General features: G+C 47.3%; 2 protein-coding genes across 3 annotated transcripts; one reads left to right on the top strand and one right to left on the bottom strand.

The window, feature by feature from the left end:
• Nucleotides 1-473: 473 nt before the first annotated feature.
• TICAM2 (toll like receptor adaptor molecule 2) lies at nucleotides 474-20984 on the bottom strand. 2 transcript variants are annotated; one of them, XM_004759064.3, is made up of 2 exons: nucleotides 20884-20984; nucleotides 474-4340 (listed from the first exon to the last, which is right to left on the bottom strand). In XM_004759064.3, the coding sequence occupies exon 2, from the start codon at nucleotides 4282-4284 to the stop codon at nucleotides 3550-3552; it is 735 nt and encodes a 244-aa protein (XP_004759121.1). In that variant the 5' UTR covers nucleotides 4285-4340; nucleotides 20884-20984; the 3' UTR covers nucleotides 474-3549. The 2 variants fall into 2 exon arrangements, with proteins under 2 accessions (XP_004759121.1, XP_012915174.1); XM_013059720.2 differs by lacking the exon at nucleotides 20884-20984 and adding an exon at nucleotides 12314-12431.
• Nucleotides 19436-22966, top strand: LOC123388909 (serine/arginine repetitive matrix protein 1-like). Its single transcript, XM_045069346.1, has 2 exons — nucleotides 19436-20121; nucleotides 20255-22966. The coding sequence occupies exon 2, from the start codon at nucleotides 20361-20363 to the stop codon at nucleotides 21291-21293; it is 933 nt and encodes a 310-aa protein (XP_044925281.1). The 5' UTR covers nucleotides 19436-20121; nucleotides 20255-20360; the 3' UTR covers nucleotides 21294-22966.
• Nucleotides 22967-26702: the final 3736 nt, after the last annotated feature.

The raw sequence follows: 26702 nt of genomic DNA, 5'->3' as shown, positions 1-26702 counted from the left end.
GAAACAAATGTTAAAAAATAAAAATACTTTTTAAAAATTAATTAATTAAATTAATTAAAAAACCAGGGCGCCAGAATGGCATAGTCCATTAAGCATCTGACTCTTGGTTTCAGCTCAGGTTGTGATCTTTGGGTTGCTCCACGCTGGGCATTGAGCCCACCTGGGATTCTCTCTCTCCCTCTGCCTCTGTCCCTCCCCCCTACCCTCTCACTCTCTCCTTCTGTAAAACCAATAAATAAATTTAAAAAAAAAATAATAAAACCAGCTAGAAGTCAGATGGCTTTTTATCATCACCCCATGTAATTTTCAATAATGCAGTAAGGACACATGGGTCCTTGCTTGGGTGAACCAGTCCCTTCCTCTCATGAGACTGAGGCTCCCCCAGCTTTATCAATGGGGCCTAACGCCAGAACAGCCAGGGTTCAACTCTGAGGAGGCTCAGCCGGGTCATTGAGAATGGCAGGACCAAAGGATAAGAAGAAACTGGGTTATTTTTATTTATTACTGTGGTAAAATACACATAAAATTCAGCATTTTAAGCATACAGATCAGTGGCAGTAAGTACATTCCAAATGTCGTACAACCCATTTCCAGAACCTTTTCATCACCCCTAATAAAAGCTTTGTACCCATTAGGCATGATTCTCTATTCTTCCCTCCAACCCCCGGCCACCTCTGTTCTTCCTGTTGCTATGAATTTGCCTGCTCTAAGAGCACCTCAAAGGGCAGAATCATATCAATAGTATTTGTGTTTCGTGTTTGTGCCTGTTTTTGTTTTTCCCACTTCACATGTTTTCAAGTTCTTCTAACGTTGGAGCATGTATTAGAATTTTGTTTCTTTCTAAGGTAGAATATTATTCGGTTGTTTATAAACTTGGGGTTAATTTTTCTGAAGATTTTATTTATTTATCTGACAGAGAGAGAGACGGTATGCACAAGCAGGGAGCAGCAGGCAGAGGGAGAAGCAGGCTCCTGGGCTGAGCAGGGAGCCTGCTACAGGCCTCAATCCCAGGACCCTGATATCGTGACCTGAGCCGAAATCAAGAGTTGGATGCTTAACCAATCTAGCCACCCAGGAACCCAAGAACCTGGGTTTTTAAGAACACCTCGGAGACACCATACCTTAGGGGACCTCTTGTTAAGTTAGAGACCCTTGCCTTAATGGTGTAGGTCATGTGGCATTGGGTTTTCTGTTTCCTACAGCTGGAAGAATCCCAACTGACCCATTAGACACAACTCAGGTTCTTCTGTGAGGTTCCAGGGTGGGCAGTGAGGCCCAGAGGGTCCTCCCCATGGACACCCTTCAATGTGTGGCAGAATGTTAGAGAATTTCCTTGTGTGTGCATGTGTGTGTATGAATCTCATCTACACGGATGTGTACACACACACAAACACACAACTAAGGCCACACCTTGCCTTCTTGTCATCCTCGGTTTAGTTATTTGGTAATTCTTTCTAAGGCGGGTAATTTCAACATGCATCGTTATTCAGGGCTTCACATTTTTCTTCATCACAAAAAATATATTTCACTCCAGATTGAAGGAGGCGCTGTGCCTGGTACTCTAGGGACAAGTACAGATGAATGCCATTTTTTCAAAATACTTTCCCACGATCTTCCCTGGGGTTGGAAATAATCAAGGGTAGTCAAGGGAAATGAGTAAAAACATTTATTTAAAAAACACCATCGAGGGCCCATTTCAGCAGCACATATATTAAAAAAACCACCCAGCACCCACAGCTCCCGCTTTGGTAATAAGCAGAAAGGGTGGGTTGATGCTGTTTTACTGTATGAAATTGGAGACAGACCACAGGGGGGGAAAAAGAACACCATTAAAACGGAGAAAGAAAAGTAAGTAGTAAGCAACTATGACAGAAAGGGACTTTAAGAAAATGTCCCTGGCACGACGAAAACGATCTCTTCTTCAAGGAGTACTAGTGAAGGAGGAGGTTTAACTTAACTTGCAGGATTATGGGAAAAGTTCCTCATGGAACATTTGGTGATGGCTATGAAGAGGTGGATGGAGAAAGATGTGAGCAGACCCCAGTGCCAGGAGGAGACACACAGAAGTGAGGATAAGGAGAAAGAAAAATCAGGCAGACCATCTTTGCTCAACAGTCCCTACAAAAAAATGTATTTTAAAAGAATCTGAGGAGGCAAGTATTGGAATTCTCTTGGGACTATTAAAGTGTAACAGATAGCATCAGAAATCAATTATGCTGTAAACACATTAGCGTTTCCTTTCATTGGGAGCTGATCTCACGCCTCCTGAAACTTATTACACATCACACTACAACATTATTATTTGCTTGTTCCCTTTTCTGGTTCCTACTTGTTCACATTCTGAGAGAGGACAAAGGCCCTTTAGAGCTCCATCAATTCAAGCCTTTCATTTCACAGATAAAGGAGGCGAAGGTCACATTCAGCCTTGGAGGCAGAGACTAGACTGGAACCAGGTCTCCTGGTCCCCATTAGGCTAGGTCCCCATGGGCGCTTTCCTAGCTACCTGGTGTGACACCCGCCCCATCCCATTTCCCATCCATACCGATGGCTCTCCTTCAGCCACAGGTGGCACAGGAGGGCAAGAGGGGAAGGGACAGGACTTTGTGGGCCTGTGTGGTGTGCTGAAGTGTGGGACACAGAAGAGGAGGCCACAGAATGCGTCTCCTGTTTCCACCCTGAGTCTAGCAATAACCTACAGCATACATGCACACGGTCAGGCTACTCTGATCACCGAGCTGAGGAACACTTCCTGGTAGGGCACTGGGAGTGAGAGGAATTTCTCAAGGCTGTCCTAAGAGAGACAAAGGAGAACTCACAGTCAGGGACACAGAACTATTCAGAAGCCCCACACATAAAGCCCTAGTTACGGATGACATCACAAGAGCTTGAGGCTCCGGGGACCTCACAACATGGCTCCCCGGCGTCCCTAACAACAACGCCAGCAAATGGGTGGCTAGTCAGGGCTAGGCACGGTCTCCAAATCCCCAAAGTCCACAGAAAGAACACAGTTGGCTGGATTCTTGTAAAATGCCCCACCGTTCTCGCATTGGCTTTTTGTTTCGCAAGTATCAATACTGAACGTTCTGAATGTTCTCATCGGGCTCTCTGTATTTCTGGGCGATGATACCAGTCAACCTGGCTGTGACATTTCTGTCTGAGGAAGGGTGGTCAGGTCTCCCAGGGACCTTCTCTCCTGCACGTCCTTTGCCAACAAAATGAAAGCATCATTGTATCTGTACAACGTCTCCCACAGAAGTCTGTGTTCAAGGACAGATACCAGGGCTATGAACTAAGGCTATCCTTTGTGATATGCGTGGACCAGGAAAACCGTGAGAGGAATGTTCTCAAAGTTTGGACAGTCTCAAGTTTATCCAAGGCATCAAAGAGCACCTCCAAAGTCTATACAATGTCCTGCAGAAACGTCTTGTGCTTGAGCTCCTGTGTTTCTGTAAAATTCTGCCAACTTCTTGCCAGAACTGTGATTTCTCATGTGGAGATGAGGGGTCGGCTTTCCCAGAGGAGAGCCAGCCATGTGCTGGGGGCTCCGTCTCAGGAGAGGACCTGTCTGCGGATGCTACTTCGGGTGTCCTTCCACAGAGACTGCTGGATCTGATACACGGACTCCTGAAAGATTCTCTCGACTTGGGTGGGGAAGCCGCGGCTGTCCTCCTCCAGAGCGTTGATGGTCCGCAGAGCGAAGGGGGTCCTCTCGCGGGGCAGGGGGTTGTGGAGGGGCCGCATGGGGATGACCGAGTTGTACTTGTGCTGCCTGTTCACTGAGTTCATGAGCGACGTGTAGAACTGGAACTTGCACCAGGTGTCTCTTAGGAAGTTCTCGGTCAGCAGCAAGATGGTCCATGCGGACCCATTCACAGCGTCGTCCAAGTTCTGCAGATGCTGCCGGCCGGAGGGCATCTCAGCAAAGATGATTCCAGGCTTGATGCCGAAGTCATTCTGCAGCAGATTCTGGACCCTGAGGGCTTCATCTGTGTCGTCCTCCGCATGCAGGATCACAAACTTGAGGAACTCCTCCTCCTCCTCCTCCTCCTCCTTCTCCTCTTCCCCCTCCAACATGTCTCCCTGGGCTTCAGCCCCCTTGTGCTCCCCAGTGGGCACCGGGACCGGGGTCGTGGGGCTTGGCTCAGCCAGATCGTGCATGGGGAGGTTGTCCGGTTTCTTGGAAGCTGACTCCTGGAGTCCCTGACTCTTTTCCACCCCGGGGCTTTTCCCCAAGGAGGGAGAGAGGGGGCAGGCGTCTGTTTTAGACTTCCCGACACCCATCATCAATATCCGAGGGAAAGGAGGACAGCTTCACTTCTTTCTCAACATTTCTTTTCATTCTACAAGGAGAAGAAATAACACAGCAGACGAATGTTATAAATGTCATCCAAACGTTACAAACGGAAAAAAAATTTTTTTTTTCACTCAACCTGAAAGCCTCCAAGAGACTGTAATATAGAGGTCCTAAGAAAAAAATGCCGATCGGATCTTGGGGAAAGATCACCCTCCGTGAGTTTCATGAGGATGACCACGGATGGTCAAGGGGGAGTGGAACAGGGAGTCATTGTAATGCTAACAGGAGACTTTTGGAAGTCTGACATGGAATTAGAAACCTTCAGAACAAAGTCAACTGCTTTGGTATTTGAGGGAGACAAGTCGGTCCCATGCCAGTCTATCCATATGGAGTTTAAATACAACTTCTTCATTATCGAGTTATTGTGTAAACTAGAAACAGAAAAGTTGAGAGCAACAGAACACTCAAGTAGTAAATAGACAACTCATTTTCATATCAAACACAATTACAAAACAGGACACAAATAAGATGACCAGCTGGCATTGTGACTAAGTCAGCACAAAGAGAAGATCTGAAACGTCAACCAAAACGACATGCGGGGTTCACGGCCTTGGAACTCTTCTCCCTGGCTGGGGTCAGGCACTGGTGTCAGGGCTGGTGAAGCAATTATACTAAGGGTTCTGAAAAGTGAGGAATACCTTTTTCTAGCTAATCCTGGGAATGGTTCAGAAGACTGAGTATTCACCTTGGGAAAAATTCACTTCTGGGTTTGGGAGTGATTCTGGAAACAAAGGCTAGGGATCTCCTCCAGTGAAATCAACAAAGAATCATTATAGTCTATCCTCATTCCATTATTTTATTTTGTTTATTTATTTATTTTTGTAACAGAGAGAGAGAGAGAGCGCACGCACGTGAGGGAGAGGGAGAGTCTCCCAGGCAGGCTCCACAATGACCAGGGCTCGATCTCACAAACCCCTGATTATGACCTGAACTGGAATCAAGATTCAGATGCTTAACTGACTGAGCCATCCAGACGCCCCTCCTTCTATTAATTTAAAAAATTTGGAAGTCAGAGTGGAAGAATTAAATCAGCTGCGAGAGAATACTGCTTCACGTGAACCTAGTTTAAACAAATCTTCAGATAATGTTGACAACGTTGTTAACAGAACCCCCAAACAGGCAGTTTCAAAAAGGATTCTTTTATCCAAAGATAGAAAATTCAGAACAGGTTTCCTATTTCCAAAAAAAGGGGGGGGGCAGGGGCTTTAAATTTATTGTTCCTGAACAAAGACTAGAGTTCAAGTCAAGAATTGAATTAGGCTTGGGATCATAATGGCATCAATAACACAAGCTTACAAGTACCAATATAATTCAAGGTTAAAGAAAACCGCTCAGCAAAAATGGTGAAGAACTGTTACAGGAAGAAAAGAAGAGGAAAAACACAGAACATTTCCTTCTAACGTACCTAGGGAGAGAAAGGGTTTGCTGCTGCTCTGAACAGTGAGGCTCCTCCTGGCTACCCCGATGAATGTGTTATGTCTATACTTGAGGTTCTACTTCACAGCCAAAGCTGTTACAGAAGCTGTTATGACAGCTTCTGAGAGATACCTGAAGACATAATTCTAAAATGCTAATACATACATCCCGAATAACAAAACTGGGTGAATTTGGACTCTCTTCACTGGTTAGGATTCACTGCTGACTCTGTTGTGTTACAAAAAAAAAAAGGTGTCACTCTGCAAAGCTGCAGAAAGAAGCTTCTCCTGTATTAAAAAAGGAAATAATTGTTGAGCAATGTAAAGAATCGTTGAATTGCTATATTATACTAACTAACACAACACTATGTTAACTACATCACAATTTCAAAAGAATTGTTAAAGCGTTCAGAAGCATTTACGGTGTGAATTTAAATGATCTTCACTTATGCACTGAGATTAGTTTGTTAAACCAACTTAACACCATGACCTTCCTCGTTAGCCACTGCAGGTAAGTACGCTTGGAGTTGTCCCAAACTACTGGGGTAAAATGATGTGTCAAGCCAGGCTCAACGAAATCTCTTGACATGAAAAAAATAACAAAAGGAAAGAACTGCAACTTTAGGTCTCATTTTTTTTTCTTTTTTTCCTTAAAGATTTTATTTATTTATTTGACAGACAGAGATCATAAGTAGGCAGAGAGGCAGGCAGAGAGAGAGGGGGAAGCAGGCTCCCTGGGGAGCAGAGAGCCCGATGCAGGGCTCGATCCCAGGACCCTGGGATCATGACCTGAGCCGAAGGCAGAGGCTTTAACTCACTGAGCCACCCAGGTGACCCTAGGTCTCATTTTTTTTAAACACTGGTCAGAAACAAAGCAAAAGCCTCCAGAAATCTTTGACAGTGCTGTTCCAGCCCCCTCCTGAGCCCTCCTACCCAGCCCAGAGAGAATAGAGTGCGTGACAACATCTGGAGAACTTCACTACCACCTTCCATGTGGAGGGGGAGAGCAAGGAGCCGGCCAAGGGAAAGACATGTGGAAAGCTGTGAGGTGGAGGGCAGCCTCTGCTGGCACCATGGTGGTTCCTAGATGGGCAAATGGTCCCCATCCTGGACTGTGGTGCTCAACGCTGGAAGGATCGGAGAGAACAGGATTGTGCTCCCACCAAGCCACTGACTCTGTCTACCAGAGGGCTTTCCCACAGTGCAAGGCAGGCATGGAGGGCTGATGGAAGGAGCCTGGGAAGCCTCTGGAAGGTCCCCTCCCCATCACTTGCAAATGCAAGTGAAAACATTTCTGAGAAATGGAAGGAGCCTGAAGGCAGTCGCCGAGGAGCGGCACACAAAATCACTGGTCACGGGAATGAAGACATCTGTGTATATACATATTTTCATTTACTTTTTAAGAAGAGGTAGAGGCTGGGGCGCCTGGGTGGCTCAGTGGGTTAAGCCTCTGCCTTCGACTCAGGTCACGATCCCAGGACCCTGGGATCGAGCCCCACATTGGGCTCTCTGCTCAGCAGGGAGCCTGCTTCTCTCTCTTTCTCTCTGCATGCCTCTCCATCTACTTGTGATTTCTCTCTGTCAAATAAATAAAATCTTAAAAAAAAAAAAAAAAGAGGTAGAGGCTAAAATACCTAATGACTTTGAAAATGTTCACAGGGAAAAATCTCCTTTCCCCATGCCACCTGTTACCCCCACGGCCTCCTACCGGTGACCACTTCGATTAGTTCCTTCAACATCCTTCCACTGTTTCTTTATAATATATATATTTTTCTTTTCATAAAAAATATCACATACATATGTATGTATAAAAAACACACCCACTGCAAAACAGGAGACAGAGATACACTGCTTTTCCCTTTAAGACTAGGACCTCTGGAGGACCTAGGTGGCTCAGTGGGTTAAGCCTCTGCCTTTGGCTCAGGTCATGATCTCAGGGTCCGGGGATCGAGCCCCTGCATCCAGCTCTCTGCTCAGTGGGGAGCCTGCCTCACCCCCACCTGCCTCTCTGCCTACTTGTGATCTCTCTCAGTCAAGTAAATAAAACCTTAAAAAAAAAAGACTAGAACCTCAGAGCTTTCCATGGCAGCAATGACTTCTTTACAACAGAATCTTGCAGTTTGTGGTTGTACCATAATTGTCCCCTGTTCTTGGTTATGTGAGCTGTTCCCAGTCTGCTACTAGGACGAACAACTCTGCAGAGAGCAGCTTTGTATAAAAGTCATCCCATCGATGTGCAGCTTCATCTGCAGAATAATTTCCCCAGATGGGATTTCCACATCAAAGGACAAATGCATTTGCAATAATGAGAGATTAGGCCAAATTACTCTCTGAAAGACTGAAACTTTTGTGTGTGTGTGCTTTTAACTTGATAGAATGACATCCTTACCTCTACCCCTACTCCCAGAAAAGATCTAAGACCGAAACTACTGATCACTGCTACAAGACAACAGTCCCACTGAGCCAATGACATCCTCTCAGGGCAACTATCCCGTGGAAAAACTCAACCCAAGAGAGTGGAGCTCTTGAGCTGAAGTTCTCAAGGGAAGATCAGCAGGTCTCAGATAAGGAAGGAAGCAGAATCCAGAAGGTACCCACCTCGTTTCTAGCCCAAGGGGGTCCCAATAGGATTCCCCCACATTAAATAGGAGTAAGGTGAAAAGAAGACTGACAAATGTGCATTCTTGGCAAGTAGCCATACAGACTACAGGAAATGAAAACGAATATTAAGAATAGCTTGCAAACGCCAAAAATAACCTATTTTCATGAAGACTATGGAGGGCGCCAGGGGGGCTCAATCGGTTAAGCAGCCAGCTCTTGGTTTCAGCTCAAGTCATGATCTCAAGGTGGTGGGATAGAGCCCCACCTTGGGCTCTGCGCTCAGCGGAGATTCTCTGTCTCTGGGTGCCTGGATGGCTCAGTTGGTGAGGCATCTACCTTCAGCTCAGGTCATGGTCCCAGGTTCCTGGGATCGAGTCCTGCATCTGGCTCCCTGCTCAGTGGGGAAACTGCTCTCCCCTCTTCCACTCCCCTTCTTGTGTTCCCTCTCTCGCCTTTTCTCTCTGTCAAATAAATAAAATAAAAAGATTCTCTCTCTCTTCCTGGGCTCATGGGGGAAAATAAAAAAAGGACTATGTGCTCTGGAATCTGACTGCCTGAATGTAAATCCCAGCACCCTGCTCTAAAACTACTGTGTGACTTAGTCCAAGTTACGTGGTATTTTTGGGCCTTAGTTTCACCACATATAAAGCGGTGACAATTCCGCTGCCTTGAAGGCTTTTATGAAGATCAAAATGGCCGAGAACCGTTCTCATACATGTTGGCAGCCGTTATGGTTATTAGAGACATAACAAGGAAGATAAGGAAAAATTTACACCAACAGTGTGTAGCCTCTAGGACGGGATGGCTCCAAGTGCTGTCTGGGGACAACGGCCAATCTCTGGATGGTCTGGCGCCAGCCCGGGACAAAAAGCAGGAGACTGTGCCAGGATATAAATCAACCAGGTAAGTGCTTTTCAGTTCAGCTGACATTCTTCTCCGAGCAAGACAGTCTTTCTTTTCTTCCCCTCCCTCCTTCCTTCCTTTCCTTCCTTTTTTGTGAGATTTTATTTTTAAGTAATCTCCACACCCAGCATGGGGTTTGAACTCATGACCCTCATGACCCCATGATCAAGGGTTGCACGCTCCTCCGACCAAGTCGGCCAGGCATCCCTGCAGGACATTTTCAATGAAGGAAGACGCACAGTTTCCCTTTGGTGTGCCTGTCTTATCACAGACAATCACTCTAAGGGATACAGTCCTTGGACACCCTAAAGAGAATGTAACCAAAGAAACAGAAATATCAAAGCGGGGATAACAGAATCACATGGAGAGAGAGACTGTAGAAGAATCGAGGGTCCAGCACCCTTAGGAAAAAACAGAGAAGGCAACGAACGGAATAAACATGATAAAGCCGTAACAGCAGAATATGGTGGAAAGGCTTGGAAAAAATCAGAGAATGTAAAATGACAGTAAAAGTCATTTGAAAAAACAAACAAACATAGCTATGGAGATTAGGAGGAAAAAAAAAAGAGTAAAAACCAAAGCATTGGGGCACCTGTGTGGCTTAGTCGTTTAATCCTTTGCCTTCAGCTCAGGGACGTGGGATCGAGCCCCGCCTTGGGCTCTCTGCTCAGCAGGGAGCCTGCTTCCCCCTCTCTCTCTCTGCCTGTCTCACTGCCTACTTGTGATCTTTGTCAAATAAAAAAAAACCAATGCATCTGAAATAGAAAATCCGATGAACATAACACAAAATTCCAAGATAGAACAGATTCGCCGCCCTCCATCAAATGCTCAGGCTCACTGATCACAACCAGACAGTGTGTGCATTTTCTGATGCCATTCGCCAAGCAGTCAGCAAAACGCATGACACAGTCTTGCCAAAAATGTTTAGCCCAGCTCTGACCAAGTCTTTAGACACAATTTCCAGCTTACAGAAATGAGGAAGACATGAGAAACGTCCACCAAGAGGGGGAGGGAGAAACAAACTCTGTGATGTCCAGACCGTGGAAGGCCTTGCTTGGCAACACGAAGGAGAGATAAACGATAAACACCCTGACGTGGGTAAGTCCCAAACTCATTATGGTGTATGAAGAAGGCCAGACTGGGAAAAAAAAAAAAAAAAGAGATTTTGATTCCATTTATATCCAGATCCAGAAAATGCAAATCGATCTACAGGGACTGAGAGCATTCCTTCAGACCTGTCAGAAGGGAGCTTGATCACCCCTCTTCTGCATAGTGTTTCCTCCTTGTCTACATGGCATCCCTTTTTATTTTTTTTTTAAAGATTATGTTTATTTGACAGAGAGAAGGGACCATAAGCAGGGGGAGTGGGAGAGGGAGAAGCAGGCTTCCCGCTGAACAGGGAGCCTGATGTTCAATCCTAGGACCCCGGAATCATGACCTGAGCCAAAGGCTTAATGACTGAGCCACCTACGCACCCCTAAATAAATTTTTTTTTTTTAAAGGTGGTTGTTTGCCTAGAGAAAGAGCTAGTGGAGAGGGGCAGTTCAGCAACGCTGGAAAGACAAGAACTACTGGAGGGACGGCTTATATAGGCAAGCGGGGGATCTGGTGGGCCAACAGAGGGGTTGCCTTTGTTGGGGAGAAAAGTGACCATTTTCCCCAGTGAAAATGAGAGAGGGCGGAAGAAACAGATACAGGTACAGGTACGGATGGGTACGGCAGGGACACCCGCGTTCGTTCCCTTCTGACTGCTTCAACAGTCTCAGTAAAATAGGAACCCAAACCACTTCCTAAGGACTGCCCCAAACCTCTACCTTGTTTTGTTTTTTTTTTGTTTTTTTAATTAGCATGATGAAGCTATATAGCCCTTTAGCCGCACAATTGCTTTCTTTTTTTTAAAGATTTTATTTATTTATTTATTTATTTGCCAGATAGAAATCACAAGTACATAGAGAGGCAGGCAGAGAGAGAGGAAAGGAAGCAGGCTCCCCGTTGAGCAGAGAGCCTGATGCGGGGCTCGATCCCAGGACCCTGGGATCATGACCTGAGCCGAAGGCAGAGGTTTCACCCCCTGAGCCACCAGGCGACCCGGCATTTTGAAACATGAGCAGTACAGGACGGAGCCGGTCAGGAGGAAATGGCGGTGTCCCCAAGGCTATCATCATTTCTGAGCCCCAGGGCTGGGCCGGTAGGAACCCCAGCAGAGGTTCCAGCAGGAGGAGCGCTCCAGGCAACAGCCAGGGACGCCCCTCCCAGGACAGCCTCTCTCCCTCAGAAATCGCGGATGGGTTCCTCAAGGTTGCTTATTGCCATCAGATCTCTCGACCCCATCCCGGGCTCAACGCAAACAGCACTGGGAACTTCCCTTCCTGCTCAGCTGACTTATCTCACCTGGCCTTTGGTGAGGGTTAATTTTCTGTTCTGGGCCCCAGCTGTAGTTCAAACGGGGAGTCCGGATGCTGCCGTGAAGGTATTTTTTAGATGGGCTTACCAGGTAAAGGGGTGTCCTGGGAGTCAAGCCAATTACCCCCCGGACTGTGGGTGGTGACAACCTTCAGAGCAATACAGCTGGTCCCCAATTTATGATGGTTTCACTGACAATGTTTCGAATTCACCACGGCGCAGAAGTGATACACATTCAGTAGAAAGCTTACTCAGAACTGAGAACCCTCCTCAAGAGTGCTGCTGCCCCAGAGTGAGGAGTTCACATGTGTATTTTTGAAACACTGTGACCACGTGGGAAGAGAGGCTCCCAACAGCAGTGAGTGAAAGAAGGAACCATAATCATCTGACGATAAAATGCATGCACTCATACAATTCTGTCTCTCCGCATATCTACCCCAGAGAAAGCTTACTGCGGAACTCACTGCCTCTGAAACAAGGCATTTTGGACGAAGGCAGCCAGAGCTTGAACCCTCCAGCCGCGAGAGCCGCCTTCTTTCCCATTTGAACAGCACCACCTCGTGGCAAAAACATGTAACATCAGTGGTTCCTTGTTCAATTAGGAAGTCGTTAGCAGGAAGTGTGGTGGGAAACTTACTCTGCACCAAGACCTCTGGGTTTCAGGGATGTGAAGCCAGGCTAAGGCGACAGTCACCGCGCTGGTGCTCCATCCAGGAGAGGGGGCACTGCAGAAGCACTCAGGAGGGATCCCTGCAGCAGAGGAAACTTGTGTAAGGCCGAGGGAGGTGGACGCTTCGGGGCGGGAGGGGCAGCAACTGCAAAACCACTGGGGCACCACAGAGCGAAGTTGGGATTGGTCCCTGCTGGGTGCTTCTGAGGCTCAGGTATGTGGGGGTGGGAAGGGGGAAGGTACCAGTGAGATGTAAGGATGATGATAAATAGGGTTAGTGAGTGAGGGGCCTGACATATTCTGTTGAGGACTCTTGTGGGTTTTTTTTTTTTTTCTTAAGATTTTATTTGAGAGAGCATGAGCAGAGCAGAGGGGCAAGGGGAGATGGAGAAGCAGGCTCCCAGCTAGTGCAGAGCCTGATGTGGGGCTCAATCCTAGGACACTGGGATCATGACCTGAGCGGAAGGCAGACACTTAACCGACTGAGCCATCCAGGCGCCCAAAGACTTTGAATGTGATCATACTGGCAGGTGGTGAGCAAGCGAGACATGGTCTGAGTTGTCCAGGATGGCCTCACATCGCGCAGGGCAGGAGACCAGGCTGCGCTGTATGAGGCTCTGCTCTGGGAGAGCCTCCTGCTGAGAGGCTGTGGCAGGAACCCAGGGGATGACGCAGAGCCCTGCACTAAGGAAGGGACAGGGGACACACAAAGGTTCACAGGGAGGCACTGGGGGCTCATAGTGCAAGAAGCCGATATGCCTCCCAAGCCAGTGCCCTGTGTAGCCTGTGAGTGGTGCTGCCATCCACTGATGGGAGCAGGGTGGGGGTGCGTGACCCATTCCTCTAGTCTGGGACACAGGGAGCTTGCCCCGTGACCTGGAGGGGGTGTTCACACTTGTAGGTCCGGGGCTCCAGAGGTGAAATCCTGAGCACCTGGGAATATGCAGAAGGAGAAGAGCAGAGAGCTGAAGACAGAGCTGATGCCAAAGGGGCGTCTGGACCAGGAGGAGCCAGGTGGGAGGGGCAGGGGTGGCAACAGCGTGGCAGGGAAGTCAGACCTAGGGTGGGACTGGGAGCCAAAGGAAGAGAGGGCTTCTGACAGGGGTCAGCACCCACAGTACTTAGCACCTCGAGGCCCCCAGAAGCAATAACAGGGGAACAGCAAACTCACGGAAGGAGCCGCAGTGTGCTCTGGAGTCTACAGTGCGTGGGGGCATGGGGAAGGGGAAAAAGCCTTGCTAAGACGGCAAGAAGAGCCAGCAGCTACAAGGCAATGCAGGGTCAGGAGACGTTGTTAGAAGAAGAGTAACTGGGAATGCTCAGAAATGGAGGGGATTTGCTCATAGAGAGAGGATGACAAATATGGGTGTGCTCTGGTCACTGGGCAGCTCGGTCTCTCCTACTCTCCCTCAGGCCACCTCACTCCTGAGTGTGCTGGGTCCTGGGATAACACCTGTGATGATGTTATGACCTATGGGACTTCCAGGGAGAAAGCGACTGCCCCTTGTTTCTAGGAGGGGTAGCTGAGTTATACTGGGAGACAGCATCCTGTTGCTGCTGTGCTTTTTAGAAGCACGAGTATGTGAAGATGGGGGAGAGTCTGGAGGTGAAGCCGCCAATGGGGTGTTCTGCAGCAGAGCCTGCAAAATGGCTCATCTGAAAATGACTCTGACTTCCTGGCTGCAGATCTCTGGTACCTCCTGTACCACCAGCGCTAAAAGCTGAATTTCCCAGGCTTCCCCCAAAAGGAAGATCCCAGGTATAGCATCAGTTCTGCCAATCAGAGGCACTTACATGTCTGAGTTAACCATGGGCAGAGAGAGGCAGAGCCCAAGGCAGCGGCGCTGCTGGTTAAGGTTCCCAAGCCAGCAGCTTGCTGATCTGGCAGGAGCATCCATGGCAGAAGCCCAGCTCTGCTAGACCGAGTCTGCTACGTGCTGCTCTGAGGTCTTCCTAGAAACCCAACCTGGAGTCTAGTTCTTCAACTCCCCCCATGATATTCTAAGTCCCATAATATCCTCAAATGCATACCTTTCTGCTTCAACTACCTGCAGTAGATTCTGTTCTATGCAACCCAGCCGTGACGGACAGAGCATCCAAATTCACGACAAGGCATGACGGCAGAGGTCAGCAGCCAAATGCGGCCTGCCAGCTGTTTTTGAAAATAAAGTTTTATTGGGAGAAAGCCATGCACATTCACTGATGTTTTGTCTATGGCTTTTTTTTTTTTTTAAGATTTTATTTATTTGTCAGAGAGCAAGCGAGCGAGCACACAAGCAGAGGGAGCAGCAGGCAGAGGGAGAACCAGACTCTCTGCTGAGCAGAGAGCCCGATGTGGGACTGGATCCCAGGTTCCTGGCATCATGACCTGAAGTAAAGGCAGAGGCTTAACCGACTGAGCCACCCATGTGTCCTATGGCTGTTTTTGTAAATAAAGTTTTATTAAAAGAAAACAATGCACATTCACTCATGTGCTGTCTATGGTTAATTTCACACAGAAAGGCAGAGCCAAGTAATTCCAGGGGAAACCATATGGCCCATAAGAGCCCACGATATTTACTCTTTGGCTCTTTCCAGAAAGTATGCTGAACTACAGCAATTCCCGGAACTACATACAGCATGGGACGGCTGAGCTCCATGAGGCTGCCAGGATGTCAAAGAAAAGACCTATGCCAGCCAGAGGAGGAACACGTGGACTTTTCTTTGACTTCTTTACACTGGAAATCTTTTCAAGTCCCACTCGGGTATTCAATAACTTCAGGAATACAATAAATAGAATCAGAAGGCACTCGATCTTATACTGAAATAACATTATTGACGATTGGCCATCACGTATTCATTTTCTTCTTTTGGGGGTTGCCCAGAATCCGTAGGATGGCAAAAGCCGACATCAATAAAAAGGTTAACTGTCGTGTATTCCCCATTGATATTTATTCATAGTCAAAGGGAACCAGTGCCCGCATTTTTCATTTTAGGTACCAGGCTTGTATGAGAAAGGTGTTACAGGAGCCTCGCCCCCTAGTACTGTGGTGTCATGCGCTGATCACAACTACAGTTAATGACGTGTACGTGTATCTGCTTAGTTTCTCATTTTTTCCCCCTAGAATGTAAACCCTACCACAATGACGCCCAGATCTGTCCTGTTCTCCGCTGTAACTCCAGGGTCTAGAGCACAGCCAGCATTCAAGAACACCCCCCGAAAGAAGACAGCATTCCAGATATAAGATTAACGTAGCCTTCTAGGTTTCGAGGGAGAGCTAAACACAGACCGCTTTACCACCATCATCTTCACTATCACACAAATTACTAACTCAAGAGGATGAGGAACTAGCTAGCCCATTCTAATGTACCTTGTTTTAAATGAGCCATAATGTTGCATTAAAAAAAAAAAGATGTGAATATAAGTAAGTACATTCAAGATACTTCCACTTCCATTCCTATGGAATTTGGATGCTCTCCCGTGCATTCACCTCTGAGCTGTTCCCAAAGTCCCATCCATCTATTCCACCTCCAAAATACATCTCAAGTCTTCCCACGGTCCTTCTGCACCTCGCTTTGGCTCTGGATCAACACATGTCCACGATCCTGCTTCCCTCTTGGTCTGGTACACGCTCTCCCAGCCAGCCTGCTCCTTTCCCCGCCTGGCTGCCACAATGATCTTCATGAAAAACAATGACATTACTCCCCTTTACAGTTCCGCAAGGGCTTCCTACTGCTCTTATTAAAAACAATTTTATAAAATTATGCAAGTGTCAGATGTACAAGATTATAATTCAATATCTATATGCACTACAAAATGACCAGCACCTGAAAGCCTAGTTATCTCCCACAGAATTTCTTAAGATGGCAAACGGCGAGACACTGCTTGATCAGGCTTCTTCCTCCAGCGTCCTCTCATGTCTCTCTCCCCATGTTCCCCCAGTTCCCTACACATGTTCCTCAGGTTAGCTCAGCTTTGTCCTCTCACAGGATCTCTGGGAACGTGTCATTGCAATTCTGACGTCTGAGGCAGAGGACTGTATTTTCTTATTATTAGAGAATGTGGATGCAGTATCAGAGGCTAGTTGAAGTTCTACTGGAGGAAAACAATCAAAATGTCCAAATACTGGTGAAAGACAAGCATAATTAGAAAAAAGTCAGGGCTCCCTCTCCCACAGCCCCTCCCCCTGCTTGTGTGCACTCTCTCTAAATAAATAAATAAATAAAATCTCTTAAAAAAAAGTTTGCTGGAAATAATTTTAAGGACCTGAGAAAATGTTTCTATAACTGAACAAAAGTAGCCTATACAGTCTGATCTCACCTATAGTATGATATCAGCTTTGTGAAACATGCTGTAGAGAAAACAGATGGGAAAAAAGTACATCAAAAAGATATCATTGGTTATATGTGTGTGGTAGATGTGTGAATATACATATATCTATATGCATCTCTCTATATATCTTCTTTTTCTACAATGATAGTGCAAAGAGTGCGGGGGGGGGGAGTTTTTTAGTAAGTTAAAAAAAAATGGGGGCACCTGGGTGGCTCAGTGGGTTAAGCCTCTGCCTTAGGTTCAAGTCATCATCTCAGGGTCCTGCGATCGAGCATCCACATCAGGCTCTCTGCTCAGCAGGGAACCTGCTTCCCCCCCTCTCTCTGCCTGCCTCTCTGCCTACCTGTGATCTCTGTCTGTCAAATAAATAAATAAAATCTTCAAAAAAATGGTTTTTGAGGGCTTTGTACTTTTAAATAGAAGACATATGAACATGATGTCCAGATATATTGCTTATGGGCCATATCTGCACATTCCAGGTGGCTTTAGCCCATCTCCATGATTAACTGTCTGCTCTCCTGTTTTGTTTTTTAAAGATTTTATGAGCAGAAAGCCTAATGCGGGGTATGATCCCAGGACCCTGAGATCATGACCTGAGCCAAAGGCAGAGGCTTAACCCACTGAGCCACCCAGGCATCCCTGCTCTCCGTTTTTTGAATGTGTATACAAACTTCCCCAGAGTCCAGGATTGCTAATTCTAAATCAAAACAGGGCCCCTCCAATTTCTACTTTATGGTAAAGCACCAGAAGGCAGAATATGTACCTCCCTCGTTCTGAAAACAGGTCCTTAGAGCAAGTCAATGGACTTAGAGCAAGTCCATTATAAAACAATGGAAACAAACGCAAAAACTTTTGTTTCTGCAAGGTATAAAAACAAAAATACACACACGGATCTTCAAGGGTACCTGCTTTTCAGCTGTGTGGCCTCCTTTCTCCACTGCTGGGAAGCTCCAGGTTAAGGAGTACTCAACACAGCAGCTTGTGACAGATGTTCTGATTTTAACGTCACTCCTGGCTTCGCCTTAACTGACCTATTCTTATCTTCAGTTTGTTCCATACTCAGAATGCCCTCATTGGAAATGTTTATTTAATCCTCCATTTTACATATTTATTCAAGCACCTGAAATCCCAAATCTGAAATGAGAGCTTTTGTGTCTTCTCTTTTAAAAGGGAAAGGGGACAGCTGGGTGGCTCAGTCGGTCAAAAGCCTGCCTTGGGCCGAGGTCATGATCCCAGGGTCCTGGGATCTGATCAAGTCCCACCCACGTCGGGCTCCCTGCTCAGTGGGGAATCTGTTTCCCACTCTCCCTCTGCTGCTCCCCACTGCTTGTGTTCCCTCTCGCTGTGTCTCTGTCAAATAAATAAAATCTTTAAAAAAAATTTTTTTAAATAAATAAATAAATGAAGGGAAAGTAGGTACACATGCTACTGATGTCACCACAGAACTAGCTCCTCGGGAGGAAAGTGATAAAGAAGCATTAAACATTAAACAGTCTTTTATCCCCCAAAAGCCTTTCCTAATAATAAAAATATTGTTTTTCACTTCTATCCCCACATATCTTAAAAAGAGACCCGAATTTCACTACAAATTCTTGATATTCTGATACTGACTTTGTCACCACACAACTCAGAAACGTGTATAATATTCCCCGAACAAGTGCCTTCGTTTTCTTCTTCCCATTGAAACTACCTATTCCTGGGACACCTGGGTGGTTCAGTCTGCTAAGCGTCTGCCTTTGGCTCAGGTCATGATCCTGGGGTCCTAGGATCAAGTCCTGCATCAGGCTCTCTGCTCAGCAGGGAGCCTGCTTCCCCCTCCCCCTGCCTCTCCGCCTACTTATGATCTCTCTCTGTCAAAGAAATAAATAAAATCTTAAACAAACAAAAAAACTACTTATTCCTGGTGCCATTCAAAAAAACCTCCAAATGAGCAACTATCATTTCCTAATGAGATGAAGGAATTGAAAAAAAAAAAAAAAAAAAAAAACTGCACATTCCTTTCGGCAAAGTGAACATTTTTCTTTCATTTTCTATATTTAAAGGGAAATCTTCTCCAAATCAGGAAGCACATTTTACAAAAACACTGACTATAACAACAAACTGTATGTCTTATCAAAATGAGGCTCAAAACAAACATGGTTGTGCATTTTTAATATTAGAGAACTCTAGACGCCAACAAGGGCTTAAAGGGGCCCAGGCTTTGTGGAACACTAGAGAATAACAATCAGTATCTAACAACAACGGGCACCAAAGGTCAGGAGCAAAGGGCTGTTAAAATAGCCAAAAAGGCAGTAATCCCAGATAGCATTTCAACACGGAAGCGAGGTGAGTGAAGGTCGGCAGCCTGTGAGGGTGCAGCCCAGGCCCACTGCAGGCAAAAAGAACAGCAGTGAGGTCAAGGTCACTAGCGGAGTAAGCAAGGACCAAGGGGAGAGCCAAGATCAGAAAAGTTTTTGGAAGTTTGACCACACAGGGCTTTGAAGTCAACGCAAGAGTCCAGTTTTCATGATTTTGATCAGAAGCTACCAGAAAGTTTTGAAGGGAAGTGAAAGTTCTGATGATATTTTTTAAAAAATCACTGCTGTCTGGGGCTCCTGGGTGGCTCAGTGGGTTAGGCCTCTGCCTTTGGCTCAGGTCAACATCTCAGGATCCTGGGATGGAGCCCCACATTGGGCTCTCTGCTCAGCAGGGAGCCTGCTTTCCCCTCTCTCTGCCGGCTTGTGATCTCGATCTCTCTCTCTCTCTGTCTGTCAAATAAATAAATAAAATCTTAAAAAAAAAAATCACTGCTGTTTGGACAGAGACCATAGAGGAAGGAGAGCAGAAGCAGGAAGACCAAATCAGAGACTTAACAGTCATCTAGGTAAGAGGTTACTGTGGTTTTTGTTGGAGACGGGCTGAGATGTGGTCAGATTGGAGATATTTCCTCAAGGCAGAGCTAGCAGAATTGGCTGGCTGCTTGGATGTTGGGTCTGAGCTAAGAGGACCGCAGGAACCTCGAGTGTGGTAAGGAAGGTCAATGAGGGAGAAACAGAAGGGCGGACTGGGTGCGTGTGGTACCCCCCAGATTCTGTCTGGACATCCTAAACTCGAATGCCCATCAGACTTCTAAGCAAAGCTGTTGAGGAAACAGCTAGAAATATGCATCTGGAACTCGGGACAGAAGGAAAGCTTAACACTGGGAGGCACCAGCTTATGGATGTTATTTACAGTCATGAGAGAGGATCTGGGATGGAAACTGCTTTGGGACAAAGTATGGCTAGAAAGAGACTACGTCCAAGCACGGGGCGCTGCGGCTCGCCCGCGAAACTTCAGCGGCTGGGAAAAGAAACAGAAACCTAGAGATGCAGGAGGAGGGGCCGGGGAGAAGGAAGGAAATGCGGGAGAATGTGGCGGCCTGGAAGCCAACTGAAGAAAAAAACCATGGAAGACGAGGGAGCAACCACCCGCGTGGTGTAGTAAGGTGAACACCTGCACAGGGGTGGAGGCAGCCCGCGAGGAGAGGGCGCAGGAGGAAACGCGAGTGGAGCCTGACGCTGCGGAGCAAGGCTTCCATTCAAACAGAGTGCTGCTTTTTGTTTCGTTCTTGAATAAAGGGACGGCTGGGACCTCGCAGGGCACGTCTGGGCGAGGGGGTGTTAAAGGACGAAGAGGTTCAGGAGCAGGTCCTTGTTAAAGAGATAAAAGCAGCGCGAGGAGCAAATGACCACAGACCAGGTGCCCGCGACTCCGCCGCCCAAGCGTGACTTCAGGTTCGGCACAGCGGACGCGCGAGCGAGGCGGGCCGGGGTCAGGGAGACAGAAAAGGCAGTTACTCGGCTCCGTGTCCGGCCAACGCGCTCTTCCGAGCGCTCACGGGCCTCCTCTCCTGCCCTGACAGAGTCCTTTCCCCTCTTCCGTTCACGGCGGACAGCCGGCTCACAGCGGCCGGTCCGACGTGCTCTTACCCAAACCCGCTTCTGGCCAAGACGCCGGCCAACACAAAAACCCAAACCGCAAGCGTCAGCATGGGTTCCGCGGGTCCGGCTGAGGCTCGCGCAGGACGTCTCGGCCGCCTGCTTCTGTTCTGAGGTTTTTTCCCCCAGAAACAGGTGTTCTGGTCAGAAGGAAACTGGGAAGCAAAGCAGAGGGCTGCGCGGACTCTCACCGCAGAGGGAGGAAAGCGCCCGCCGGCCCCAAGCCCCGCTGCCCCGCCGCCGCTCCCGCCCCGGCGCCCGCTACTCGCCTGCACAGCGGCTGCCACCACCGCGCCCCGCGACTCCCTATTCTTCCTCACCCCACCGGGAGACGTCGCCTGCGGCTACTTCCCGCGCGCCGCCGGGACCGAGGGCGCGCGGCCCCGCGCACAGGCCCCGCCCCTCGCGGGCCTACGCCCACCGCGCCCGCGCGCCGCGCGCCGCGGGGAGGGCGCTGTGCCCGGGTCCGGCACGCAGGCCCCGCCCCTCGCGTGCCCACGCCCGCCCCTTCCGCGCACCGCCTGAAGGGAGGGGTGCCCAGGTCGGGCGCGCAGTCCCCGCCCCTCGCGTGCCCACGCCTGCCCCTTCCGCGCACCGCCTGAAGGGAAGGGTGCCCAGGTCGGGCGCGCAGTCCCCGCCCCTCGCGTGCCCACGCCCGCCCCTTCCGCGCACCGCCTGAAGGGAGGGGTGCCCAGGTCGGGCGCGCAGTCCCCGCCCCTCGCGTGCCCACGCCTGCCCCTTCCGCGCACCGCCTGGAGGGAGGTCCAGCGCGCAGGCCCTGCCCCTCGGGTGTCCCCGCCCACCGCCCCCGCGCGCCGCCGGTTGGGCGGGGTGCCCGTGTCCACCTGGCGCGTCCTTGCGGGTTGGCGCCAGGACGCGAGCCGGCAGAGCGGGGCCCAGCGGCAACCTGGCCCAAGAACCCTCCTGGGTCTCTGCGTGGAGGTACGAGAGGGCCGGAAGTGGTGGAGCAACGGCAGTCGCGTGGGGGGCACTGTCCCCGAGGCCAACAGGCACGCTCCAGGCGCTGTTGCTGTTGCTTTTTAATGTCCCCGGGCGTCCTGGCTCGGAGGCGGTGTGTGCGGTCGATGCCAGTGTGTCTGCTCCATACAGATCTGGGTGTTGGGATGAGGGTTGCAGCCGCTGCCTTCGCGCATCCCGGACTGGAGTCCCTAAACTCTGAAGGAAGGAATCCCCAGGCAAACCCAAACGCTAAACACTTCCCGAGGTCCTGCCGCTCTCCTGGTCCTCAAGGCTGCCCCCTGGCTTCTCCTTCCCTTTGGGGCCCCTTCACTGACTAGTGCTGTCGTTGGCCGCATCCCTGGGGAGGGATGCGTGGCGCATCAACCCCTGCGAAAAAGCTGGTTTCCTCTCTAGGGTTTCTTCCGCCCAAACGAAACAGAATGGAATTCCGCTGAATATGAACGGAGAACAAAAATGCAATCAAAAATCATAAAAAGCTTTATAAAGCCAAGTATCTAATTCTACCCTATCTATCTCAAGACCCCAATCCTACTCGTACCCTATCAACCTAGTTCACCAATCCTCACTCCCTGCCAAAATTTCCTCTGCTTGTACTTCACCTGACAATCCTTCATATCAGTGCTTTTCAGTTTTTTTACTGAAATACCACTAATGACAAGTTTGAGAAACATTTATTTTCCCATTCACCACCACCTGGCATGCATAAATCAACCCTGAGTCACCAGTGTCAAGGGCAAATTTACTTGAAGTGTTCCATTTTATATTTTAAATCGATCCAAATTTGCATTGTTCTTTGTAAATATTCATGTGACATACTAAGAAAATGTGTTAAATTGGCTATGATTTTAATTGGTTTTCTCCTCAAATTATCAAGTTTACATTTCGAGAAAATGCACTAGTCATTTATGCCACAAATATCCGGTATCATCTCTGTAACCGGCAGGAGGGATAGAGCGTCAAGAAGACACACGAGGTTCCAGTCCTCATGGAGATTTTGAAGTCTAGTCCAAAATAACAACAAGTAAGGCAACTCAAGATCCAGTCATTGGTCATGGTGAATGAATGACTGATATGAGCAAAGTGAAGAGTGCTAATTAAATCAGGGAAGAGATGCCTCCTCCCCACATGTAAAATGTTTTTCTTGTGGCTTCACACCCCTGAAATGTTTGGCATTAAATGCTGTGTTTTCAAGATCTTGAACCTCTGACCTCTTTAGCTTACTGCACCATTTTCCTGGATATCTAATGTATGCCCAGCATACCCACACATAACTAGGTAAGGATGGAAATGACTTGAATATGATTAAGGAACTTGACCTGATTGACATTCATATATTATGGCACCCAATACAATTTTAGGATACATATTCAAGTACACAGGGAACAGTAACAAAATCAGACGGTAACAAAACTAGACCATATTTTTGGCCACAGAGCACATCTCAACAAAGAAAAATCAAAACAAATTAAAAAACTGAAATACAGATTTTGGTCTAAATATTACTAAAAATACCATATATTAGACCTTGTGGGTTATAACTAAAAATATAACTAGAGGGGGTTTTTAAAAAAGATTTTGTTTATTTATTTGACAGAGAGAGAGTGCACATACAAATAGAGAGGCAGGCTGAGAGAGAAGGGGAAGCAGGCTCCCTGCTGAGCAAAGAGCCCCACACAGGGCTCAATCCCAGGACCCCTCATGACCCAAGCAGAAGGCAAAAGCCCCAACCCACTGAGCCACCCAGGTGCCCCTAAAGGAGAATTTCTAATCTTAAAATTATGTATTAGAAACCAAATCCAATTAAAAAAAAAATGAAAAGAAAAGAAAAAGAAAAACAAAGCCGGAGAATCAACTTTCATCCATAACAAGAAATTGGGGGTGGGGGGGGACAGGAAATTAAATTCAAAGGGAGGAGAAAAAATGTAAATAATGAAAATAAGGCCAGAAGGCAAAGAAATAGAAAAAAGTAACTGAGGATCAACAAAAGTAAAAGATGGTTCTTGGAAAAGACTAATAGAATTAGTAAGTACTAGTAAAACTACTCAGGGAAAAAAAGGGACAAAAAGACACAAATCATACTAGAAGTAAAAAGGAAGCACTGCTACACTACAAACTGTAAGAAATTTTAAAAGATGAAAGATATTATTAACAACTTCATTCCAATAAACTAGGTAAAATGAGCTGGGAGAGACAGTTATGTGCCTCTGCCTCTCATGTTCCTGGGTGTCTTGCTGGGTTCATCAAGAACGGAAGACCCTGACTGCTCCTTAACTGAGCCATTTCCCAGGCTGCTGTTTATAGTGAGCAGCCTTGAGACATGAGGGGATATCTCCCTCCAAGACAAAGAACAGGCTTGCCTACTGCTTGCTTTAAAAGTGGTGGGTTCCTCAAGTTCCATGTTCTTCAGACATGACCCAAACCCACTGCGTGTGTAGCACCCACCTAAGCCTCTTCGTGTCACCCTCATGGGATGTGTGACCAAGAAGAACCACTGCAAATATGCTGATGGTTGTACTTGTTGCTGTGCCATGGGTAACCAAGTCCTTTGTTTCTGTGCCAGGAGTCTTGTGTTTTCTGAAAGCACCGATTAAACAGCACCTAATTACTAATTTATTAGATAATTTATTAGATGGTATGTGGGCTAAAATAAAATCCCAGACCTGACAAAATGGACAGCTGGGATTCTAGCGATTATCTAGAGTAAAGATGTCAAATCTCACTGCCCCCACTGCCCGCCACGCCAAAAAAAAAAAAAAAAAAGTAAACTGGAAAAAATTGCCAAGCAATCATTTGAGGATTCTGGAAATTGACCAAAGGCAAACAACAAACTGAAAATCATTTATTCATTTTTCAAAACTCTGCAAATTGTGGGCACGAGTAGTGGGAGTCTGTTGCATTCTTTCCAGAAGCTTTTCAGATCTCCCAAACCCCCCAGACTCCCCACCTGGGTTGGGGCCACACTGGGCCAGGAGCTCCACTGCTGGAGAGAGCTAACTTGATTTGCAATGGTTGGCAAAAAGTCCATTCTTAATGGCGCTGGCAATAAAAATTGCAAACTTAGGAGGAAATGAATGGGGAAAGCCCCCAGCTGCGCCAACCTGAAGTTGTGGTCTCGCCTGAGGGGAGAAGTAGACCAGCGGACTAACCAAAAATTTAACAGGGAGACCCTGGAAACGAGAGCCAATGAGGGTCAGGATAAGCTCTTCCCATATCTCTGCATGGCTAGGAGCCTACCTACATACACACAGGGGAGACACCAGCCTGCCCCTGCAGCTTTCTGCCCTTGAAACCTGGTTCTAGCGCTAACCGTGTGACTGTGGGCAAGTCGACTCAACTGTTCTGTGTTTCGGTTTCTTGGCTGGTACCATGGGGGAAAAAGCACTGTTCAGAGGAAAAAATAAATTAGATCGCCTGAATGTAGAATACAGAGGAGCAGTCATGCAGTATTACAAAAGAGTTTACCATGCTTCTCAGAATGTGGTATAACACTTCATCAGAATCCTGGGAGGGGGCGGATTCCAAGACTTATTCCAGAACTAATGAATCAAAGTCTCAGGGTCAGGGGAAGGAATCTGAGAAAGGTCAGTATTTTACAAGTAGACTAGTTGATTCATCATCTCCATGTTTGAGAACTACTACTTTTAGGTAAGATATTCTAATTTTCTGTTTAGTGTCTATGTCCAGAGAAACTATCATATTTATGCCAGAACCCCCAATGCCTAGATATTTCCTCAAGCATCTACTGAATGGTAGGGAGTTTTATCCTTAAGCTAATCAACACCCAACCCTCCAATTCTTGCAATGCGGAATAAATAAAAAATTGGGCTTAGACTCTAAACCTTTTTATTTTTTATTTATTTTTAAAAGATTTATTTATTTGACAGAGATCACAAGTAGGCAGAGAGGCAGGCAGAGAGAGAGGAGGAAGCAGCCTCCCTGCTGAGCAGAGAGCCTGATGTGGGATTCAATCCCAGGACCCTGGGACCATGATCTGAGCCGAAGGCAGAGGCTTTGACCCACTGAGCCACCCAGGCACCCCTAAACCTTTTTAGTAATACAAAAAAAGCTAAAATTACTCTAATAGCGCATAAAGCAGTGATTCTTTAAAATACTTGAGTCATAGACTCCTTCAAAAATGTGATGAAAACCACAAACTCTCTAGAAGATTAAAGATGTACGTAAAATCTTGTAAATCATTTCAAGGGGTTGACCCCATGATAAACTCATCTTTCACGTGAAAACTGACCTGTCCGTCTCCTGGAACAAAACAGTAAGTTCTTGTCTATCCCCAAATCCCTATTTCTAGGGGTAAAGCACAGAACATACTTGGCACTGAAGAGATAGTTGTTGAATGAATGAAATGAGTCACTCACTGATAAATGGGTACATAGCATCTGGGGTGGGGGTTACCTGGAACTCCTTCCTTGAGTCACCCAAGGGTGCAGTAGAGAATCAACGAACAGAGGTTACATGTCTTGTTTAAGAGCAGGTGTAATCTTGGATTTCTGGAGGTGGTAATGAGAAAAGAGGTCATTTGGACCAGTGTTCTTACTGAAGATGAAACATGAGGAAAAAGTTAAGCATCTGCTTGAAGACATAAAAGATAGGATTTACCAGGTCAAATTAAGGAAGAGGATTAGAGCTCAGGAAACAGTACCAGAGCTCTTTTGCCCCTGTCTAAAGGAATTAGTGGAGAGGCAGAGGTGTATTTTCATCAACAATTAGAGTGGAAAGGGAATGGTTGGGTTTGGTCTCCACCCAAAGACTGGAGCCCAAGGGTTGTAACCTGGAGTGGGGGTACAGAGTGCAGTGTAGTGGATCACCTGGAGGGGGACAGAGACTCTAAAGCCTGAGGTTCCAGACTGCTAATGACCTTAGGCACTTGGCAGAGAGAAACAAAAACCTCTCAAGGAAGATGAAATCACCCAGGTCTCAAATTATTTCTTTTCCTTTTTTCTTTCCCCCGCCAGGGTTTCCAAGCAAACAATGCCAAGACAGCACTGAAGACCCGTGGCATGAACTAGAGACAGCAGAAACAGAACCACAGCGGGCTTTAGATATTGGAATTATCAGACACAAAGGAGAACGTATGGAAATAAAATCCTCG

The sequence above is a fragment of the Mustela putorius genome, unplaced genomic scaffold (assembly GCF_011764305.1).
Source record: "Mustela putorius furo isolate JIRA1106 unplaced genomic scaffold, ASM1176430v1.1 tig00003923_pilon_pilon_pilon, whole genome shotgun sequence".
Lineage (NCBI taxonomy): Eukaryota > Metazoa > Chordata > Mammalia > Carnivora > Mustelidae > Mustela > Mustela putorius.
The sequence above is the reverse complement of the archived record's forward strand: the minus strand, read 5'-3'. Positions and strand labels throughout refer to the sequence as shown.

Excerpts from the sequence above, each read along its gene's own strand:
- LOC123388909 (XM_045069346.1), top strand. The coding sequence starts at position 20,361 with ATGACCACAGACCAGGTGCCCGCGACTCCGCCGCCCAAGCGTGACTTC.
- TICAM2 (XM_004759064.3), bottom strand. The coding sequence starts at position 4,284 with ATGATGGGTGTCGGGAAGTCTAAAACAGACGCCTGCCCCCTCTCTCCC.